Below are 19316 nucleotides of genomic sequence, written 5' to 3'. Positions count from 1 at the left end.
CTACTCCTTCTCAACATTCAGGTCAGGGATGCCTTTGATCACCTGTCCAGCGCGGCCCTGCTTCGTTCTCCCCTTGTCCCTCTCCGGTGCCAGATGTTATCATCTTCAGAACACTTAGCATTACTGGAGATGACACTAGTCATTTGTGCCCTCGTTTCTTGTTCCCTTCCTCATGAGAAGGGAGAGGACTGTATGAACAGGGCCTTGTCTATTTGTTCAACATGGCTCCCTGAGCACCAAGACTTGTGTGGTCCAATACATAGTCACCAGCCACACGTGGCAGTTACATTAATATTAAAATGAAATATATTGTAAAATGTTGGTCTGACAGTTTCAGGAGCCACAATTCAAGGTCTCAGTGGCCACCTGGGGCTGAGAACTTGAATTGTTCTCACTGGACAGGACAGAGGAAACATGTTAAGATCACTGCAGAAAGTTCTATTGGGCAGTACCGGCCTGGTTGACCACAACAAGTCACAGAAACATACCACTGGGTAAATCTAACATTCACTCACTCATTCATTCATTCAAAAGCTATTTAATTAGCACCATTTCCATGTATAACATATACCACTGGGTCCTGCGTCACTTGATGGTGTGACCAGGCTGGAGGCAGAACCTGTGTGGTGATGCTGTTGGCAAAAATGGTGATGACCTGCCTGTTTTCACTCAAGGGTGGTACCATGTAGCAGATTACTATGCTTGGTATTAATATAAAGGAAAACAGATGGACTGTGGGCAATGGCTGCAAGTCCACTTTTTGGATGAGTTATAACATCCAAAGGGGGACACTATTGATTCTTTTCTCCTAGCAGATGTTGCTCTGCAGGGGAAGCTGTGCAGAGAAAAACCGCAGGGAAACCCGCAGACCCCATCTTCCCATCCCACCTCAGCCCCTTACTCCTCACTAGCGGGGCCAGTCATTTAATCTGGGGAAGCATCACAAAATGTGAAAACCTATTATCACGTGCTCTTCCTGAGCCCAAGACAAACCTCGATGATCAATCACGTGCACTAATCAATCCTGGATGCACCAGGAGGAAAGTTCCAGATCCTTCTCAACAGCACTCCAGGCAGCCATTCCCAAGCAGAGCCAACAAAAGAAACGCGGGTCTATTTGCTCCCTGGGATCTCTTTATTCTAAGTCCCAGCTTCATCTACAAGGTGGGGCCTGACAACATCCACCTGTAGGATGGGTAGGAGGTTAATTGAGATGATGCATTTCATCATCAGGCATCAAATGTTTACCGAGTAGGCTTCCCTGGTGGCTCAGTGGTAAAGAATCCGCATGTCAATACAGGAGACACGGGTTCGAACCCTGATCCAGGAAGATCCCACATGCTGTGGAGCAACTAAATCCCGAGCACCACAACTACTGAGCCTGTGCTCTAAGAGCCCGGGAGCCGCAACTACCGAAACCCATGAGCCCCAGAGCCCGTGCTCTGCATCAAGAGAAGCCACTGCGATGAGAAGCCAGTGCACCCCAGCTAGGGAGTAGACCCCACTCGCCGCAACTAGAGAAAACCTGTGCAGCAACGAGGACCCAGCAGAGTCAAAAATAAATATAAAATCATTTAAGAAAAAAAATGTTTATGGAGCCCCTACTCGGGGCCTCACGCCTGCCTGATGTGTGCTGTGCTGGGTAAAATGGCAGCCGTGATGAGTACCCACATCTGCGGGCTGCCCTGTGCGGCTGCGTGAACCGACGCTGCCTTCCGAGTCCTTACCCTGCCCGGAAGTCCTCTACTCCCGGCCGGCTCCGAATCCCCGCATTACCTAACGAGGGTGAAGGAGCCCATCCAAGTTAGCCCAAGGATTTAAACAGGCAGCAGATCTTCCAATAAGAGACTCCCATTCTTCCAGCACCTTCTTTTCTTATGCTCTAAATAAGCCTTGGTTGGATTAGTGCCTCGCGTTGAACTTTGCTTCCTCAGATTCCCAGACACAAAACACCCGTCTTAACAAGCCGTGTCTACCGGGCTGAGCTATATTTCCTATAAACTCTCATTTTATCTCCTCTAAAACACACAGTAATAGCATTCTCTGGAGAATATTAAATCAAACCAACCTGCAGCTGCATTTGTTTGTGCATTCTGCCCCCGGAAAATGCTGGCAACAGATGGGTGTGCGTTACGTAAGTGGTGGCCCTGCCGGGGCCTGCGGTCCTGCACGCGCTCCTCTGTGTTGGAACACCCGGAGTCTCTGATCCCGGCAGCCGGCCGCCCCCCAGAGCGCCCTCCACGACGCCCTGGCGTCCTGGCCCTCTTTTCTATTCTCGGCACACAGGGAAGGCCGAGCGCAGGTTAAAGAAGAAAGGCAGGCTGCGGCCAAAAGAGATGAAGCTTATCTCCTTTGTAATCCAGCACATAAAAATCCGCTTTTCTTGGCCTGAGCTGTATAGTCAATGACAGGGCCGGGCTACAGGGCACAGGCTTGAGCAGTCAGTGCTGTTTCATCACTCATTCCAGAAGATGCTGATGACCGCCTGCCCGGAAGTGTTGGGTGGCCGGGAGGACCCGGCCTGAGATGCTGGGAGCCCACTACTCGGGGCTGGGGCTCCCTCCCGGGCCTGGAGGACAGCCCCCTACACACCCTGGGTCAAAGCTGGCCATGGGGGTGGGGAGAGGAGCCTGGTAGGCCCACAGGAACCTCCTCACTTATCCAGTGGTTTGGACTGTTTCTCAAATTTAAACTTAAGGCATTTGTTTTTTTAAAAAACCATAAATCAGAGAAAGCTTTTTGTTACTTCACTGAGGAGTGTCATGTGTCAACAGAGCTGGCTGGGACTGTGTCTGCCACATTAGCACCTAGATCCCCAGAGCCTAGCAGATGTTTATCTGGGAGGTGGAGGGATGGCTCAGTGGTAAAGAATCCACCTGGAGATGGGGATTCCATCCCTGGATGGAGAAGATCCCCTGGAGGATGAGATGGCAACCCACTCCAGTATTCTTGCCTGGAAAATCCCATAGACAGAGGAGCCTGGAGGGGCTAGTCCACAGGGTCACAGAGTCAGACAACTGAAGCGACTGAACACATGTGGAGGGATGGCTGGGTGAGTGGGTGGGTAGAGAACCAGCAGGAAGAGGTGCAGGAGGGGAGGGGAAGATGGGAAGGAGGGACAAGGCTTGGGGTCTCCTGGTTGGCCTCTAACCTGCAGTAGGACCTGAGGAAGGCATCTTCTGCTCTAGGTCACTCGTCTGGATCTCAAGGAGGATGAGACAACTGCTTATAGGCTCTTAGGGGAATGAACTCATTCATTCATTAGCTAGCCATGTTTTTCTACTTGAAATAGAAAGAACAGTGGTGAAGTCTCAGGCCCTGCTCCCAAGATGCCCCTGGATGATGGGGAGGCAGGTGCGTATCCTGATCTAGGGGTGATGGAACTAGTTCACGTGGTACAGAAGTGCACAAGGGTTGGGGTCAGGTGAACACCCTGGAGAAAATGATGCCTGAGTCTTCCAGGAATATGAGGCATAGACAAGCACCTGGAGTTGAGTGAGACAGGAGGGGCCGGGGACTAAAGTTGTCCCTACAAGGAAGGCTGGTGGAGATCCCCAAGAGCAGCTGGCACTCTGGAACGGGGCGTGAACAAGGGGCAGATGCTGAGAGACAGGCAGGCCTGACACATGGGGATTAGGGGGCCCTGATGACACACTCAGAGGTCTGACCTGGATTCTCTGGATCAAGGGAAGCCTTTGATGCAAAGAATTGACTCCTTGGAAAAGACCCTGATGCTGGGAAAGATTGAAGGGAGGAGGAGAAGGGGATGACAGAGGATGAGATGGCTGGATGTCATCAGTGACTCAATGGATGTGAGTTTGAGGAAGCTCCAGGAATTGGTGATGGACAGGTCCATGGGGTCGCAAAGAGTCAGAAACTACTGAGCGACTGAACTGACTGAAGTTGAGGGCTTGAAACCATAGTCATGATCAGTCCTCCCAGGGGCTACTGGAGACAAACCAGAGGCCTGGGCCTGGGATCAGGGAGAGCGGTTAGGAGGCTACACTTTTCCACACCTCTTTTCGCCAAGCATCTCCCTCCACCTGGAGATGCTTTCCCTTGTCTGCCTGGCTCAGGGCTTCCCTTCCCACTAGAGCTCAGGTGTACTCTCCCTTCATACCTTCCCCGACCTCTTCCGGCTCAAGGTGGACACCCTCCTCCTCGAGGGTGCAAGCTGGGAACAGCCAGCTCTGGCTCAAAGATGAATTTGGTTTGCACTATATGGTGGTTTTGTCATCCCAGGTAGCACAGTGGTAAAGAATCTGCCTGCCAATGCAGGAGACTCAGATTTGATCCCTGGGCTGGGAAGATCCCTTGGAGAAGGAAATGCAATCCGCTCCAGTATTCTTGCCTGGAAAATGGACAGAGGAGTCTGGTGGTCGCAAAGAGTGGGACACGACTGAGCACGCATGGATATGGTGGTTTCAGAAGAATTTAAGTTAGCTACTGACATTTGCAAACAAAATAGCTCAACTCAGATTTCCAGCTCCCTGGGAATGTTCGGAAGATCTAGCAGCACTGGCTGGCATTGCTCCAGAGCAAACATTAGTTAAAACTGAAAAATGGCCTGCCGTTTAACTGGGCCACCACGTGTTGGCCAGTCTGCTGCAGTCCCCACCAGGCCCCAGTGTCTCCCTAGCAAGACTGAGGCTGAGAATTGGTCTCCATTTATCATCTCATTATTACTATTGATTCCCTTATAGCCACTTATAAAGGAAGGTAGAATAGTTCATGCCCCCTTTTCTATCAAAAGAAGGGAAACCATGTCCTGTCCCTCCTCACCAACTGAGTTCCCTGCAGAGTCCCTGAGGTTTCTATTTGAAACCCATGGCACTCTGGGTTCAGCTTGATCAAGGTCTTCATCACACTGTCTCATTCATCTACATCACTTGTCTGCCAGCTCTTAGGGGATACCCCTTGTCTAAGGCATAGACCGTGTCTTTTTATCAGTGTCTTCAGAATCGATCATGAAACCTGATGGTACCTAGGATGTGCTCAAGAACCAGTATTCAGTGAAGGAATAAATGCAAATGAATACGTGGGAAATAGCTCAGAAAAAGCAAGAATGAGGACCTGGGTGCGGGTAGTGGTGTGAGGGTAGGAAGAAGGGGAGGGCCTCTGAAATCAGAGAGGCCCAAGAGCACAGACATGAAGAGCCTGGCTGTTTGGAGTGGGGCGCACACACCAGGAGCACTGGTGCACCTCGGAACTGGCGGCACACACAGAATCTTGGGCCTGCCTTAGACTTGCTGGATTGTTGTTTTTCAGTCACCAAGTCATATCCGACTCTTTGTGACCCCATGGACTGTAGCACACCAGGCCTCCCTTTCCCTCACCATCTCTCGGACTTCACACAAGTTCATGTCCATTGAATCAGTGATGCCATCCAACCATCTCATTAGAACCCGTATTTAATCAAGATCCCAAGGGAGTCATTGTGGATTATGGTTTGAGAGGCGCTGGCGAAGCAAATGGGCCTGGAGTCCAATTGTGGGGTTCAAATTCTCACTGTGACACTCACTGGCTGTGTGACTTGGGCCACATGACAATCTCTCTATATGTCTGTTTCCTTATCTGTTAAAACGGAGCCTCGGTTCATGTTTCTCCAGTTCCTCCAGAGGGTGACCTGGCTCCACTTCCCCAACCTTCAGCAAAGGCTGTGCTCCCGGGGGGCGCTCTGACAGTGCCAAGTGCGAGTCCCCAGCAGGTGCTTGCTACACCCAGGAGGAAGGGCAGTGGGGCCACCTGGTCCTCGCGTTGCAGCTTGGGGAATGAATCCGGTTACGGGAAACGCTACCTGCTGCCATCAGTCAAATGCTCAGTGAGGAACCGGAGCCTGTTACTTACACCATCAGCCATCCAGTAATTCCAAACCTTGATCTTGGTTAGACCAAAGTCACGCAGCTGTCCCATGTTGCGGATAACAAAAAAGAGCTGGAGCGGCGGGTGGAAGGGGCACGTCCACAGAGAAGGGTCTTTCTTGCCCTGAAATGCGAGCAAGAGGACATTGTTATGGTTAGCACATTTCTGCCTTACCCCGCAGTAATCTTCCCAGTTTGGGCTCAGTCTGTAAAGAATCTGCCTGCAATGCAGGAGACGTGGGTTCAATTAGGGAGATCCCCTGGAGAAGGAAATGGCAACCCACTCCAGTATTCTTGCCTGGGAAATCCCCTGAATAGAGGCGCCTGGCAGGCTACAGTCCATGGGGTCGCAAAAGAGTCCAGACACACGGAGCGACTAAACCACACCACCACCCACAGTAAATGAGCAGTGACCATGGAAACCAGGGAAGGAATCGGGTGGGAAGCCAGCTGCCTCCTGTACATCATCCCGGGTGGGGTCTTAGATCTCACCCCATCTGGATCACTCTTGGGAGCAGGCTACTGACCCTCGACCCGTCCCTGGCACAAAGCTGCCACAAGGGCCCCTCGGCCCTTCCAACCAGACAGAATTTAAATTGCAGCAGGCTTTATTTTAATCAACCTAATCGGCTTTACGGGGAGAAAGACCGGAGGGGGAAGGACGGGAAAAGAGCCATGACTTGGGCTTGTTTGATTAACCTGGCAAACAGAGCCTTTGATTTTCTTTTGTAAAACCCTGTAGAATTTTAAAAATGTAAAAATAAAAAAGAAAGAATCTGGCTCAGGCATCTGTTGGGACGGGGCCATGGCACTGAGCCTTGGGATTTATTCTGTTCCCTTCAGGGTTTCCAAGCCTCGGGACCCCCGTGCGCAATTTCCGCCTGCTAGAGAAACTGCCAAGGCCACTCTCAAGGCCAAAGAGGCAGAGGAGCAGGGCAGTCTTGCTGGCATTTTAATTCACACCAACAAGATTTTGTATCATGAGCACTTGGGACAGAGGCGGAAAGGAGAAACGGGGGTGGGGAAGGGACATCTCTCAGCTCCAGTTGCCTCCCCTCGTCTCTTTGGACACCTCTTCTGCTCTTCTGCTCTCTGTCTGGACAAAACTCACAGATGCTCCCCAACATCTCCATACTGGCTCGGCCTCTGTGCCTTTGCACAGGCTGGGCTTCCGCATGCAATACTATCCTACCCTGGGACTTCCCTGGTGGTCCAGTGGTTGAGAATCCGCCTGCCAGTGCAGGGGACACGGGTTCCATCCCTGGTCCAGGAAGATCCCATGTGCTGCGGAGCAACTAAGCCCGTGTGCCACAACTAGAGAGTTGCATATGCTCGTTGCAACTAGAGAAAGCCTGTGCACAGCAACACTAAGACTCAGGGCAGCCAAAAATAAACAAGTAGATAAAAACAAACAACAAAACCAAAAACACACCACTCTTCTGTCCTTCTCACCCTGGGAAATGCAGCTCAAGTGTATCATCACCCTCTCAGTCACCCTTTCCCTTGACACAATCACTCCCCCATCTAGGTGCCCACGGCTCCTCAATATGCCTGTGGGTATCATTTACTCAGTGCCCCACGATTCCCTGTCTTCATGTCTATGTCACCCCCCCACCAACAACACACACACACACACACACTCAGCTTCAAAGCTCTTCTCATTCATTCCAGAACCTTTAGCATTCAGCACAGTTCCTTGGCACCTGGGAAACGACAACAAAAACCTTTGAATCGAATTTTTGGAACAACAGTCGAATAAAGAAATGACTGAATACACGAAATTCACCTGCTAATATCTGTCGTCTCACGGATACTTTATTTTTCTTTCTTTGGCTGTGCCGCAGGGCCTGCGGGATCTTAATTCCCCAACCAAGAATTGAACCCACGCCCCCTGCATTGGAAGCTCAGAGTCCTAACCACTGGACGACCAGGGAAGCCCCTCACTGAAACTTTCAAGAAGAGACTAAAACGATCTGGCCGGCAGAGTTATTTTGTTTAGCTCACTAAGTGCTGTTATTGTTGCTTTCTGGAAAAGGCAAATTGTTGCCAAAACTTAAAGATGGAAAATATCTCCTGCCCCTCAGAGATAGATGCCTGGCTTGTCTATAGACTTAGAAGATGTGGCAACATGGGGTCCCTGACAGCTGGAGCTGAGTACACTGCCCTGGTGGCCAGTCCCCAGCACTTACTACTGTTCTACACTCATTTCGCCTCCCTGGTTATGCTTTTGCCTGGCCCCTTAAACGCAGGCATTCAAGTTTAGGGTCCCTGCTTAGGGGCTGACAACCACAAATCCCAATAAGCAACGTGCATCTCTGACACTGACTGAAGTTGCCCCTTTTATCTAGAACGAGCATTGCCTTGTATCTGAGGACATCTCCATGGGCTCCCGTCCTCAGGACTGTGCCTGCTACTTGACAGAGAAGAGAAGGGGGGACGCTGGCTGCCTCGGGGGGTCCACTGGCCCCCAGGAGACACGAGGCGCAGTCTCCAGCTGCACGGAGGACAGAGGTGGTTTGTCCCAGGGACAATGGTGCCTTTCAGGAAGGGGGATGCTGCTGAGATGAGTTCAAGGGCTTCTGACTTATCCTGGCAAGTTTCTTGGGCTCTGCGGGAACTTCTAGTGCTCTGGGCAGCTGCGAGGGGTCAGGACAGCACATCTCCAAACCCAGCGGGGATGTCTCATCCCTTCTCTGAGCTGGAGCCTAGAGTGGGTCGCTGAGGCTGCCTGACAACGGCAGAGACTGAAGGCTGACCCTTAGACGCCAGCGTGGGGACTGTAATTGATTTCCTATCACATTTCTGTCAGCGGGAGGGCTAAGCGGGAATCATGCTGTTCAGAGTCAGAGAACGTTAATCTACAGGTAACTCTGAACCTCATTAGCCACTGGGCCTTCTGACTCTTCTTTCCATGACAGAGTGCCTGCGAGGAAGGCTGCTGGAAGCCGCCGAGGGCTGACCCCAGGCTCACTGGGCAAACCTCCAGGTGCCTGCGCAGCAGGCAGGGTGTCGGCTGCACCTGCCCAGCGCAGGTGGTAATCAAGAGGGTCGAACAAGAATCAGGGCACCTGGGCATGGCTGCTGTTATTCCACTGGGTTCCCTCCAAGCCCTGGGAGCAGGGAGACGGATGGTGAGTCCCTGAAGGAAGATCAGAGTCCATCAAAGATGTGGTTTGCACATGTGGTGGAGTGAGAATATTTTAAAAGATAGATTTATTTGTTTGTGCCGGGTCTTAGTTGAGGCATTCAGAATCTTCAGTTGTGGCATGTGGGATCTAGTTCTCTGACCAGGGATTGAACCTGGGCCCCCTGCACTTGGAGTGGGGAGTCTTACCCAATGGACCTCCAGGGAAGTCCTTGGAGTGAGGATTCAAACTTAGGTTTTTCATTCACTCATTCAATCATTCTGTCTTAGGAGTTGATTTAGACAGGGAAGGACAAAGGAGCCGATGTGTATCCATACTCCAGTTCCCATCATTGTGCCCATACTCCAATTCCCATCTGTGAAGGTTCAGAGCTGCTCCTGGGGGCTCCATTCCCCGCCAGTTTGGACCTGCTGCAGGGGGAAGCAAAGAGGGTCCTGGAGGCCAGAAAACAAACTTTTGTTTGTTTGTTTGAGAGAGGTGTTTGCTGGCAGGCGGAAGAGCAGCCAGCAGGGACCACAGTGGGAGGGGTGAAGGACTAGGGCAGGCACCAGCAGCATCTGCTACCCACTTGCTCAACAAATCCTGAGTGCGGGGGATCCCGGCCCAGACGGTCCCGGCTCGGGTGAGCAGAGGAGGCAAACAAGTCACATTGCCAAGGGAAAAAATAATCAAGCAGGGGGATACATTTGATGAAGCAAACATAAGAGAATTATTAATGGCCACCGGAATGACAATGGTCATTCTGATGGTCAGATAAGGCCTCTCTCAGGAGGTCTCTTTCTGACTCCTAAGGAAGGTGATGCTGTCTCCAACATTAACCTGACACAGATCCACACACCCTCAGAGTGATGCTGGACAGCCCTCCGAAGTAGCCTCACTTTAATAAGTTAGCATCTTAAAAGGAAACAAACTGGACTTCCCTGGTGGGGAGCCTAGAGCCTATTATACAAAGTGAAGTAAGTCAGAAAGAGAAAGAGAAATACTGTATACTAATGCACATAAACGGAATCTAAAAAGATGGTACCAAAGAATTTATTTGCAGGGTAGCAATGGAAAAACAGACACAGAGAACAGACTTATGGACACGGGGAGAGGGGAGGCGAGGGTGAGATGTATGGAGAGAATAACACGGAAACTTACACTACCATATGTAAAATAGATAGCCAATGGGAATGTGCTGTATGTCTCAGGAAACTCAAACAGGGGCTCTGTATCAACTTAGAGGGGTGGGAAGGAGGATGCGGGGGACATTCAAGAGGGAGGGGATATGTGTATACCTATGGCTGATTCAGAGAAGGAAACGGCAACCCACTCCGGTATTCTTGCCTAGAGAATCCTGTGGACAGAGGAGCCTGGTGGGCTGCCGTCTCTGGGGTCACACAGGGTTGGACACGACTGAAGCGACTTAGCGCGGCTGATTCAGGTTGAGGTTTGACAGAAAACAACAAAATTCTGTAAAGCAATTATCCTTCAATTAAAAAATAAATAAACTTTAAAAATACTACCCAGAAGACTCCAAATAAAATAAACAGGTTATTTGAAGAAAAAAAAGAATTCGTCTGCCAATGCAGGGGACCACAGGTTCTATCCCTGGTCCAGGAAGAGCCCCCGTGTGCGGGTCAACTAAGGCCACGTGTCCGAGAGCGCAGGGTCTGCCCCAAGAGACGCCAGCGTAGTGAGGAGCCTGAGCGCCACAATTAGAGAGACCCCCGCCTGCCACAACTAGCGCAAGCCTGTGCAGCAGCAAAGACCCGGCACAGCCAAAAATAAATACATTTTTAAAGAAGGGAACGGACTACTGATGCAACAATTTGGATGGGTGTCAATGGCATGTTGTTGTTAGTTGCTCAGTCATATCTGACTCTTTGAGACCCCATGGACTGCAGCCCGCCAGGCTCCTCTGTCCATGGGATTCTCCAGGCAAGAATACTGGAGTGGGCAGCCATTCCCTTCTCCAAGGGATCTGCCGCACCCAGGGATCAAACCCGGGTCTTCTGAATTGCAGGCAGATTCTTTACCGTCTGAGCCACCAGGGGAGCCCCAAGGGCATTATCCTGAGTGGGAAAAAGTCAATCTCAGAAAGGTTACATACGGTATGATCCCATGCATATGGCATTTGGCGGGGGTGGTTGCTGTGCAGTGTGGCATGTGGGATCTTAGTTCCCCAACCAGGGATTGAACCCACATCCCTTGCACTGGAAGCATGGAATCTTAACCATGGGACTGCCAGGGAGGTCCCTATGACATTCTTGAGATGACAAAAATTATAGAGAACAGATTGATGGCTGCCCAGTGGCACCCCACTCCAGTACTCTTGCCTGGAAAATCCCATGGACGGAGGGGGCTGGTAGGCTGCAGTCCATGGGGTCACTAAGAGTCAGACACAACTGAGCGACTTCACTTTCACTTTTCACTTTCATGCACAGGAGAAGGAAATGGCAACCCACTCCAGTGTTCTTGCCTGGAGAATCCCAGGGATGGAGGAGCCTGGTGGGCTGCCATCTCTGGGGTCACACAGAGTCAGAAACGACTGAAGTGACTTAGCAGCAGCGGCATGTTAGGGACCGGGAGCAGGTGGGATGGTTAGAAAGGGTCCCACGAGGGAAGTCCTTTGAGCTGATGGAACTCTTCTGTATCTTGCTGTGTGGTGGTGGTTACACAAATCTACACGTGACAAAATTGAAAAGAATGTGTACACACACACTTGCATAAACAGGTGTACGAAGGTCTGCTCGTTATACTAATGTCAGTGTCCTAGTTTTGATGAGGTACTGTGGTCACATGGGATGTGACCGCTGGGGAAGCAAGACAAAGGCACGTGGAACCTCTCTATACTTTATTAAAAATTCAGGGATTGCTCTGGCAGCCCAGTGGCTAAGACTCCACGCTTCCACTGCAGGGGGCGCATGCCACAGAGCGTGGCCAAAAGAAAGGGGGATAAAATTCACATATATAAAACCACCACTTAAAGTGAACGAGTCAGTGGTTTTCTAGTGTATTCATGAGGTTGTCCAACCATCACCACTGTCTTTTTCCAGCATACTTTTATTGCCCCTCAAAGAAACCCCGTACCCTTTAGCAGTCACTCCCCGTTGCTACATTTCCCCTGTCCCTGGTACCCACGAGACTACCTGTTGTCTCCACGGATCTGCCTATTCTGGACATTCATATAAATGCTGTCATACAATATACATGGTCTTTTATGTCCGACTCTCGTCTTTCCGCATGATGCTGTCTACTGATTCAGCATGATGCTTTCTAGTTTATCCAAGTTTATTCAGGACTTTGCTCCTGTTTACGATCGAATAATAGCCCATTGTATGGACAGACCACAGATGTTTATCCGTGCATCATTTGATGGCCATCTGGGTTGTTTCCACCTTTTGGTCATTATGAATAACACTGCTATGAACATTTGTGTACAAGTTTTTGTGTGAATATATGTTTTTAATTTTCTTCGATATATACCTAGAAGTGGAAATGCTTGGTCACATGGTAACTGTTCATTTAATTAAAAAAAATATGTATTTATTTATTTGGCTATGTTGGATCTTAGTTACAGCATGTGGGATCTAGTTCTCCTGACCAGGGATGGAACCCTAGCCCCTGCACTGGGAGCGCAGTCTCAGCCACTGGACCACCAGGGAAGTCCCTACATTTAATGTTTTGAGGATCTGCCAAATTGTTTTACACAATGGGTGTGCCATTTTCCTTTTACATTCCCAACAGCAAGGTATGATGATTCCAATTTTTCCATATGTTTACAATACTTGTTATTTCGGGTTTTTTTTTTTAAGTATAGCATCCTAATGGGTATGAAGTATGTCTTTGTGGTTTTGCTTTGCATTTCCCTAATAATGAATGACGGAAAGATTGAAGGCAGGAGGAGAAGGGGACGGCAGAGGATGAGATGGTTGGATGGCATCACCGACTCGATGGACATGAGTTTGAACAAGCTCCGGGAGTTGGTGATGGACAGGAAAGCCTGGTATGCTGCAGTCCATGGGGTTGCAGAGAGTTGGACACAACTGAGTGACTGAACTGAACTGAACTGAATGACTAATGATGTCGAGCATCTTTTCATGTGCTTGTTGGCCATTTGTAAATCTTTTGAGAAATATCTATTCAAAGTACTTTGGCCTTTTTTCATTGGGCTGTTTGTCTTTTTGCTGTTGAGTCTGAGTTCTTTATATATTCTGGATACAAGGCTCTTCTCAGATATATAATCTCCAAACAGTTTCTCCCTTTTTTGTAGGTTCTTTCACTTTCTTGATAATATTCCTCAAAGCAAAAATGTTTTAAAATTTTGATGAGGTCTTATCTATTTTTTTCTTTTGTTGTTTATGCTTTGGGTGTCGTACCTAAAACTCCATTGAAAAATTCCAAGCTATGAAGATTTGTACCTACGTTTTCATCAAAGAGTTTTATGGCCTTAAAACTATAAAAGTTTCAAGGTCTTTGATCCATTGAGTTAGCTTTTCTAGATGGTGTGAGGGAAGAGTCCAACTTAATTCTTTCGCATGTGGAAATCCAGTTGTCCTGATGCCATTTGTTGAAACACAACTATTCTTTCCTCATCGAATGGGATTGGCATCCTTGTTAAAGAACAATTGACGATAGATGTATGCATCTATTTCTGCAGTCTCAGTTGTATTCCATTGATCTATATGTCTATACTTAAGCCAGACCACAAAGTCTTAATTACTGTGACTTGGCAGTAAATTTTGAAATTGGGAAGTGTGAGTCTTCCAACTTTGTTTTTCCCAACACTCTTGAGGGCTATTCTGTATTCTTTGAACTTCTGTAAACACTTTACGAGTTTGTCAATTTCCACCAAAAAAAAAAAAGCAGTTGGAATTTTGGTAGGATTACATTGAATCTATAGATTATTTGGAAGCATTGCCATATCAATAGTATTAAGTCTTCCAATCCGTGAACACAGATATATTCTCATCTTTCATTATTTGGGTCGTCTTTAAATTCTGTCAACAATATTTGATACTTTTCAATGTACAAGCCTTTCATTTCTTAGATGAAGTTTATCCTCAAGTATTTTATTCTTTTTGATGCTATTCTGCATAATAAGAATTTTAAGAATTTTCTTAATTCCCTTTTTGGATAGTTCATTGCTAGTGTAGAAAATACAATTGATTTTTGTATATTGACCTTTTATCCTTTAAACTTGCTGAACTTGCTTTTAGCTTTATCAGTGATTTTTGCAGACTCTCAGATTTTCTTGATCCTTTACGATTTTCAATAAGATCATATCACCTGCAAATATGGTTTATTTCTTTGTTTCCAGCCTTTTCTAGCTTAACTGTCTTGAGTAGAATCTCCAGAACAGTGTTGAATAGGAGGGGTGAAAGTAGGCATCCTTGACCCATTTCTGACCTTAGGGGTAAACTTTTAGTCTTTCACCACTCAGTATGATGTTAGCCATGGGTTTTCACAGATACCCTTTATCAGATTGAGGATCTTTCCTTCTGTTCTTGGTTTGTTGATGCTTTTATCATTAAAGAATGTTGAATTTTATCAAATGCCTCTTCTGTGTCTATTAAGACGCCATGTGATTATTTCCCCCTTTATTGTGTTAACATGTCGTATTCAACAGGCTGATTTTCGTTTGTTGAAAGCTTTGCATTCTTGGAATGAATTCCACTAGGTCTTGATACATAAATCTTTTTATACACTACTAGATTTGATTTGCTAATGTTTTATTAAGGATTTTTACATCTATATTCATAAGGGCCAAGATAGGTCTGTAGTTTTCTTCTGATGGCTTTGTCTAGTTCTGGCTTCAGGGTAATCGTGGCCTTGGAAAATGAGTTGAGAAGTGGTCCCTCCTCTTTCATATTTTAGGACAGTATGTGAAGGACTGGTGTTAATTCTTTAAATATTTGGTAAGATTCACCCGTGAAGCCATCTGGTCCTAGGCTTTTCTTCTTTCTTTTTTTATTGATTACTAATTCAGTCTCTTTTCTTGCTATAGGTCTAATCAGATTTTTTCTTCCTTCTTGAGTCAGTTTTGGTAATTCATGTCTTTCTAGGAATCTGTCCATTTCATCTGGGATATCTAACTTGTTGGCATAAAATTGCTCATAATATTCCCATAATAAAAGGGAATAAAAAATTCCCTTCTATTTCTGTAAGTTTGGTAGTAATGGCCCCCTTTTCATTTCTGATTTTAGTAGTTTGAATATTTTCCCCCTTTCTTCGCTCAATCGAGGTTTATTCATTTTATTGATTCTTTCAAATAAAACATCTTTTGGCTTTGTCATTCTCTTTTCTGCACCTTTTTTTTATGATTTTCCGTGAGACTATAATTATTTTTTTACAAAAAACTTCAAAAATGTATTGCTTTATGTGCTGGAAATATAGTGTGAATAGGACAGACAAGAACTTACAGGTTGATGGGAGGAGTCAGATCAGAAACAAGCAAACAGGATCATTTTTTAGAGCTAGAAGTGCTCTGAAGAAAATGAGAAAGGCTGATGTGATCGAGACTGCAGTGGAGAGGGAACAGAACTCCTCCAGTTTGTAGGGTCAGGGAAGGGCTTACTGAGAAAGTGATAGCTGGGCTGATATCTGAGTGAGGAGAAAGGAAGGAGCCATGTGAACACCTGAAGGAGCATGCTCTGGGCAGAGGAGGCAGCAAGGGCCGAACACAGAGGTGAGAACGAGCTTGGCAGATCAGAGGAGCAGAAGGGAGCCCTGTGGCTTCTGGAGCCTGGTGGGTGCAGCAGGCAGAGAGGAGCTGGAGGCGCGTTTACAGACAGCCTGCCGGGTCACAGGGAGGCATCCCATTCCTCCCAGAAAGTCACGGCAGAGGTTTTAATCAGGGGAGGTGACATTTGTAAACGCTCTTTTTGGGTACAGGGTGGAAAATGGAGTGGATGGAGCAAGAATGGAAGAAAGGAATGAGAGAGGCGGCCGCTTAATGTTCCAATGAGAGGGACTTGGGAGGAACCAATGGAAATGGAGAGAAGGGGCCAAGTCCAGGCTCTGAGTTGGAGGAGGAATCAACAGGACAGGTTGATATTCTTGAAGCGGAGGGGGGCGTGGGGCAATCAAGGAAGTGGTGAGCTTGGCAGCTGAGCAGAGAGAATGCCATTTTCTAAGCAAAAGACTGCTGGAGAAGGAAGAGATGTGGCCTTGGGCAGGGGAATTGAAACTTAGGTTTTAGATCTCTGAGGTCCGAGACATGGAGTGGAAACTGACATTCGAGTCAGGAACTCAGAGAAGCAGACAGGGCTGGGTGTATAAATTTGAAGTCATCTTGAAGCCGTGAGCCTGGGGGGAGGCGGATGAGAGAGACGGGGCAGGGAGGGCAGGGAGGAGGGTTTGCACCAAACATGGGGCACTCACACCCCCGACGTGTCCCCCAATCACATCCACTGAAGTAACTTCTCTTTCAAACCCAGACTCTGCTTTTAGGTACCATCTGTTCAGCTTCCAGCTGAGCCCAGCCACTCCACAGCAGTGTGGCCTGGGGGAGCCACTAGTCTTCCCGGAGACTTGGTTTTCCCGTTTACCAAATGGGGAAAGACATCGCAAAGTTCATGTGAAATTCAGTAAGGGATGTCCGAGGCCCAGTGAAACGTGATGGTTCTGAGAGGTGGCGTGCTCTGGTGGCCCTGGACCTGGCACACAGGATGACTGTAAGAGAGACCCCAGACCAGAATGGCAGGAGGAATGCAGCCCACCCACAGCTGGGCCCGGAGATCCAGCAGTGTAAGGTGAGACAGCTGTCTCATGTCTCAGCCTCAAGGCCCAAAATTAAACAGAAAACAAAAAAACCCACCAAAACCCTGGGCTAAAGTCCTCACTGCCATGACAAGGCAAAGCTCGTCAGCCTCTGCTAAGCAGAGGAAAGGGGAGAGTAATCATCAGAATTGGTCCCCATCAAATCCAATGATGCTTTTTATCGCCCCTGGTGTGCTCTGTTCTGTACAGCAGACTTCCAAAATGCCACTCACTGCCTTGTGCACAAGGGGGACCGAAGAGCTTTGGCGAGGGCCAGTCCAAGCCCCAGCGACACACGCGGGAGTCCACAGACTTGAAGCGGGAAGAGCGGGGAATGCAAGGCCAGAGCATCCAAGTGGTCGCGGCCCACGGCGGGACCTGTTTCCTTCAAGGTCACATAGCTGATCTTTAAAAGGGCTCAGACCGCTCTGTCCAGCCCTGTGGACAGGCGGTGTTTCCTGGCTATCTCACATCAACACTGCCTTTCTTTCAGTAACAGCCATGAATTTCTTCAGGGAGGATTCCCTCCCTGCCCCACTGGGGCATCTTAGTGGAACTGGCACCAAGGTGCCTGGGCCTCCTAGTCAGGTTGGTCCATCAGCCTTCCTCTCCTGGGACTAGATATCCCCAGCAGAAAGACAAAATGACAAACCATTTAAGCAACCAATAAACCAACAAACAGGGCAGCCTCCCACCAAAAACATGACCAAACTTCCGGTGTTCAGACATCCCTGGATGTTACCCAGAATCCCCAAGTTTCCCACGGGGCCTGTCTGATTCTGGCCTGAGTCTCAGTGAATACGCCATCTATGCAAAAGGCTTGCAACACATTTTCTTTCCAAAAATCTGCTAAATCGAGCCAGACTCAGGGCTCTTTCTGGCAAAATAAGAATCACACAGATTATCCAGGTCTCCCACTCCCATTCTACAGGAGGAAAAAACTGACTCTCAGAGAACGCAGGTAAGATGCCCAAGGCCACAGAGTCAAGACCAGAACCTGGATATCTAGAACTGGGGATTTCAAAGCCCTCCTTTATGGCTTATTTTTCTTTAAATGGGAATAATATTTGCTTCACAGAGGTGGCATTAGTGGTAAAGAACTCGCCTGCCAATGCAGGAGACAAAAGAGACATGGGTTTGATCCCTGGGTTGGGATGATCCCCTGGAGGAAGGCATGGCAACCCACTCCAGTATTCTTGCCTGGAGAACCCCATGGACAGAGGAGCCTGGCAGGTTACAGTCCATGGTATTGCAAAGAGTCAGACACGACTGAAGTGACTTAGCACTCACTGTATTACTACTACCACGACTGGTAACAATGAAAACAGCAACAGCTGGTGTTTCAGAGCTCTTTCGGAGGCGTGGTGCCAAGTTCTTTATATTTACATTGATCCTTACTATTGTATCAAGGTAAGTGCCACTATGATCCCCGTTGCACAGATGAGAAAACCAAGTAGATGTTAGGTACGTTACTGGTGGTCATGAAGCGGCACGTGATTAAGCTTGGAGCCAGGCCTTTCTGCTTCTCGGGTCTGTGCACCGTTATGTTTAAATAAGATTTTACATACGACATACCTAGCACTGTGCCTGGCACAAGGCAAGAGCTCCAGCTGTGACAACCGTTTTCATTTTCAATTCTTTTTTAAAAATTAATAATTTGGACTTCCCTGGTGGCGCAGTGGATAAGAATTTGCCTGCTGATGCAGTGGACACAGGTTTGATTCCCGGTCTGGGAAGATCCCACATCCCACAGGGCTAAGTAACCCCACGCACCACAACTACTGAGCCCGCGCTCTGGAGCCCGGGCACTGCAACTGCTGAAGCCCAAGTGCCTAGAGCCTGCACTCTGCAACAAGGGAAGCCACCGCAGTGAGAAGTCCGTGCCCCGCAACGCAATGTAGCCTCGCTGGCCACAACTGGAGAAAGCCTGAGCGCAGCAACGAAGACTCAGCACAGCCAAAAATAAATACGGAAAATGTTTGAAAAAATCTAATAATTTGTTCTTTGGAATAGAAAAATATGTGTACAGGGCAGGAAATTAAAAAGGTACAAAAAAGCATCCCAGGGAAAGCCTACCTATCGCCCCGTCCCTTGTTCGGCCCGTTCCATGACCCAGAGGCAACCTCTGGTCCCGTGTTCCAGGCCCCTCCCAGAGGTCAAGGTGATGGACGCTGAAGCCCACAGCACAGTACGGACATCGGCGCTGGGCAGTCTGTCTCAGCTTAGCTCAGTCTCCTGTGTCCAGCTTGCAAGTGGCAGGAAGAGAAAGTGCCAGAGCTTTTCTTTCTTTAACTTTTAGATATTTGAAAGGAAGCAACGTTCCGTGTTTTCTAGGTGTGTTCTGTGTCCCAGGGAAGCAGGGCCCGGAGGGGGAACATGGGCCCTGGGCCAGGCTGCAGGGTTTGCCCCTCCCGCACCTTCCAGCTCTGTGACCTTGACCAAGTCAATGCCCGTGTCCAAGTCTCAGTTTTTTCATCTACAAAACAAGGGCCTCAGTGACACTCCCCCTCCCCAGGTCCCGTGTTTGGTGGTGATGACTGGTAAACCGCAAAGGTAGATAAAGCCG

At 48.4% G+C, this 19316-nt stretch overlaps 1 protein-coding gene across 1 annotated transcript in view; it reads right to left on the bottom strand.

Annotated features, from left to right (window-relative positions):
* The window catches only part of KATNIP (katanin interacting protein), a 236744-nt gene that overhangs the window by 67245 nt on the left and 150183 nt on the right, over nt 1-19316 (bottom strand). The window contains exon 14 of the mRNA XM_055562308.1: nt 5848-5985. Within this exon, the coding sequence (XP_055418283.1) occupies nt 5848-5985 (138 nt within the window). The remainder of the gene's footprint in view (nt 1-5847; nt 5986-19316) is intronic.

The sequence above is a fragment of the Bubalus kerabau genome, chromosome 23, assembly GCF_029407905.1.
Source record: "Bubalus kerabau isolate K-KA32 ecotype Philippines breed swamp buffalo chromosome 23, PCC_UOA_SB_1v2, whole genome shotgun sequence".
Classification (NCBI taxonomy): domain Eukaryota; kingdom Metazoa; phylum Chordata; class Mammalia; order Artiodactyla; family Bovidae; genus Bubalus; species Bubalus kerabau.
The sequence above is the reverse complement of the archived record's forward strand: the minus strand, read 5'-3'. Positions and strand labels throughout refer to the sequence as shown.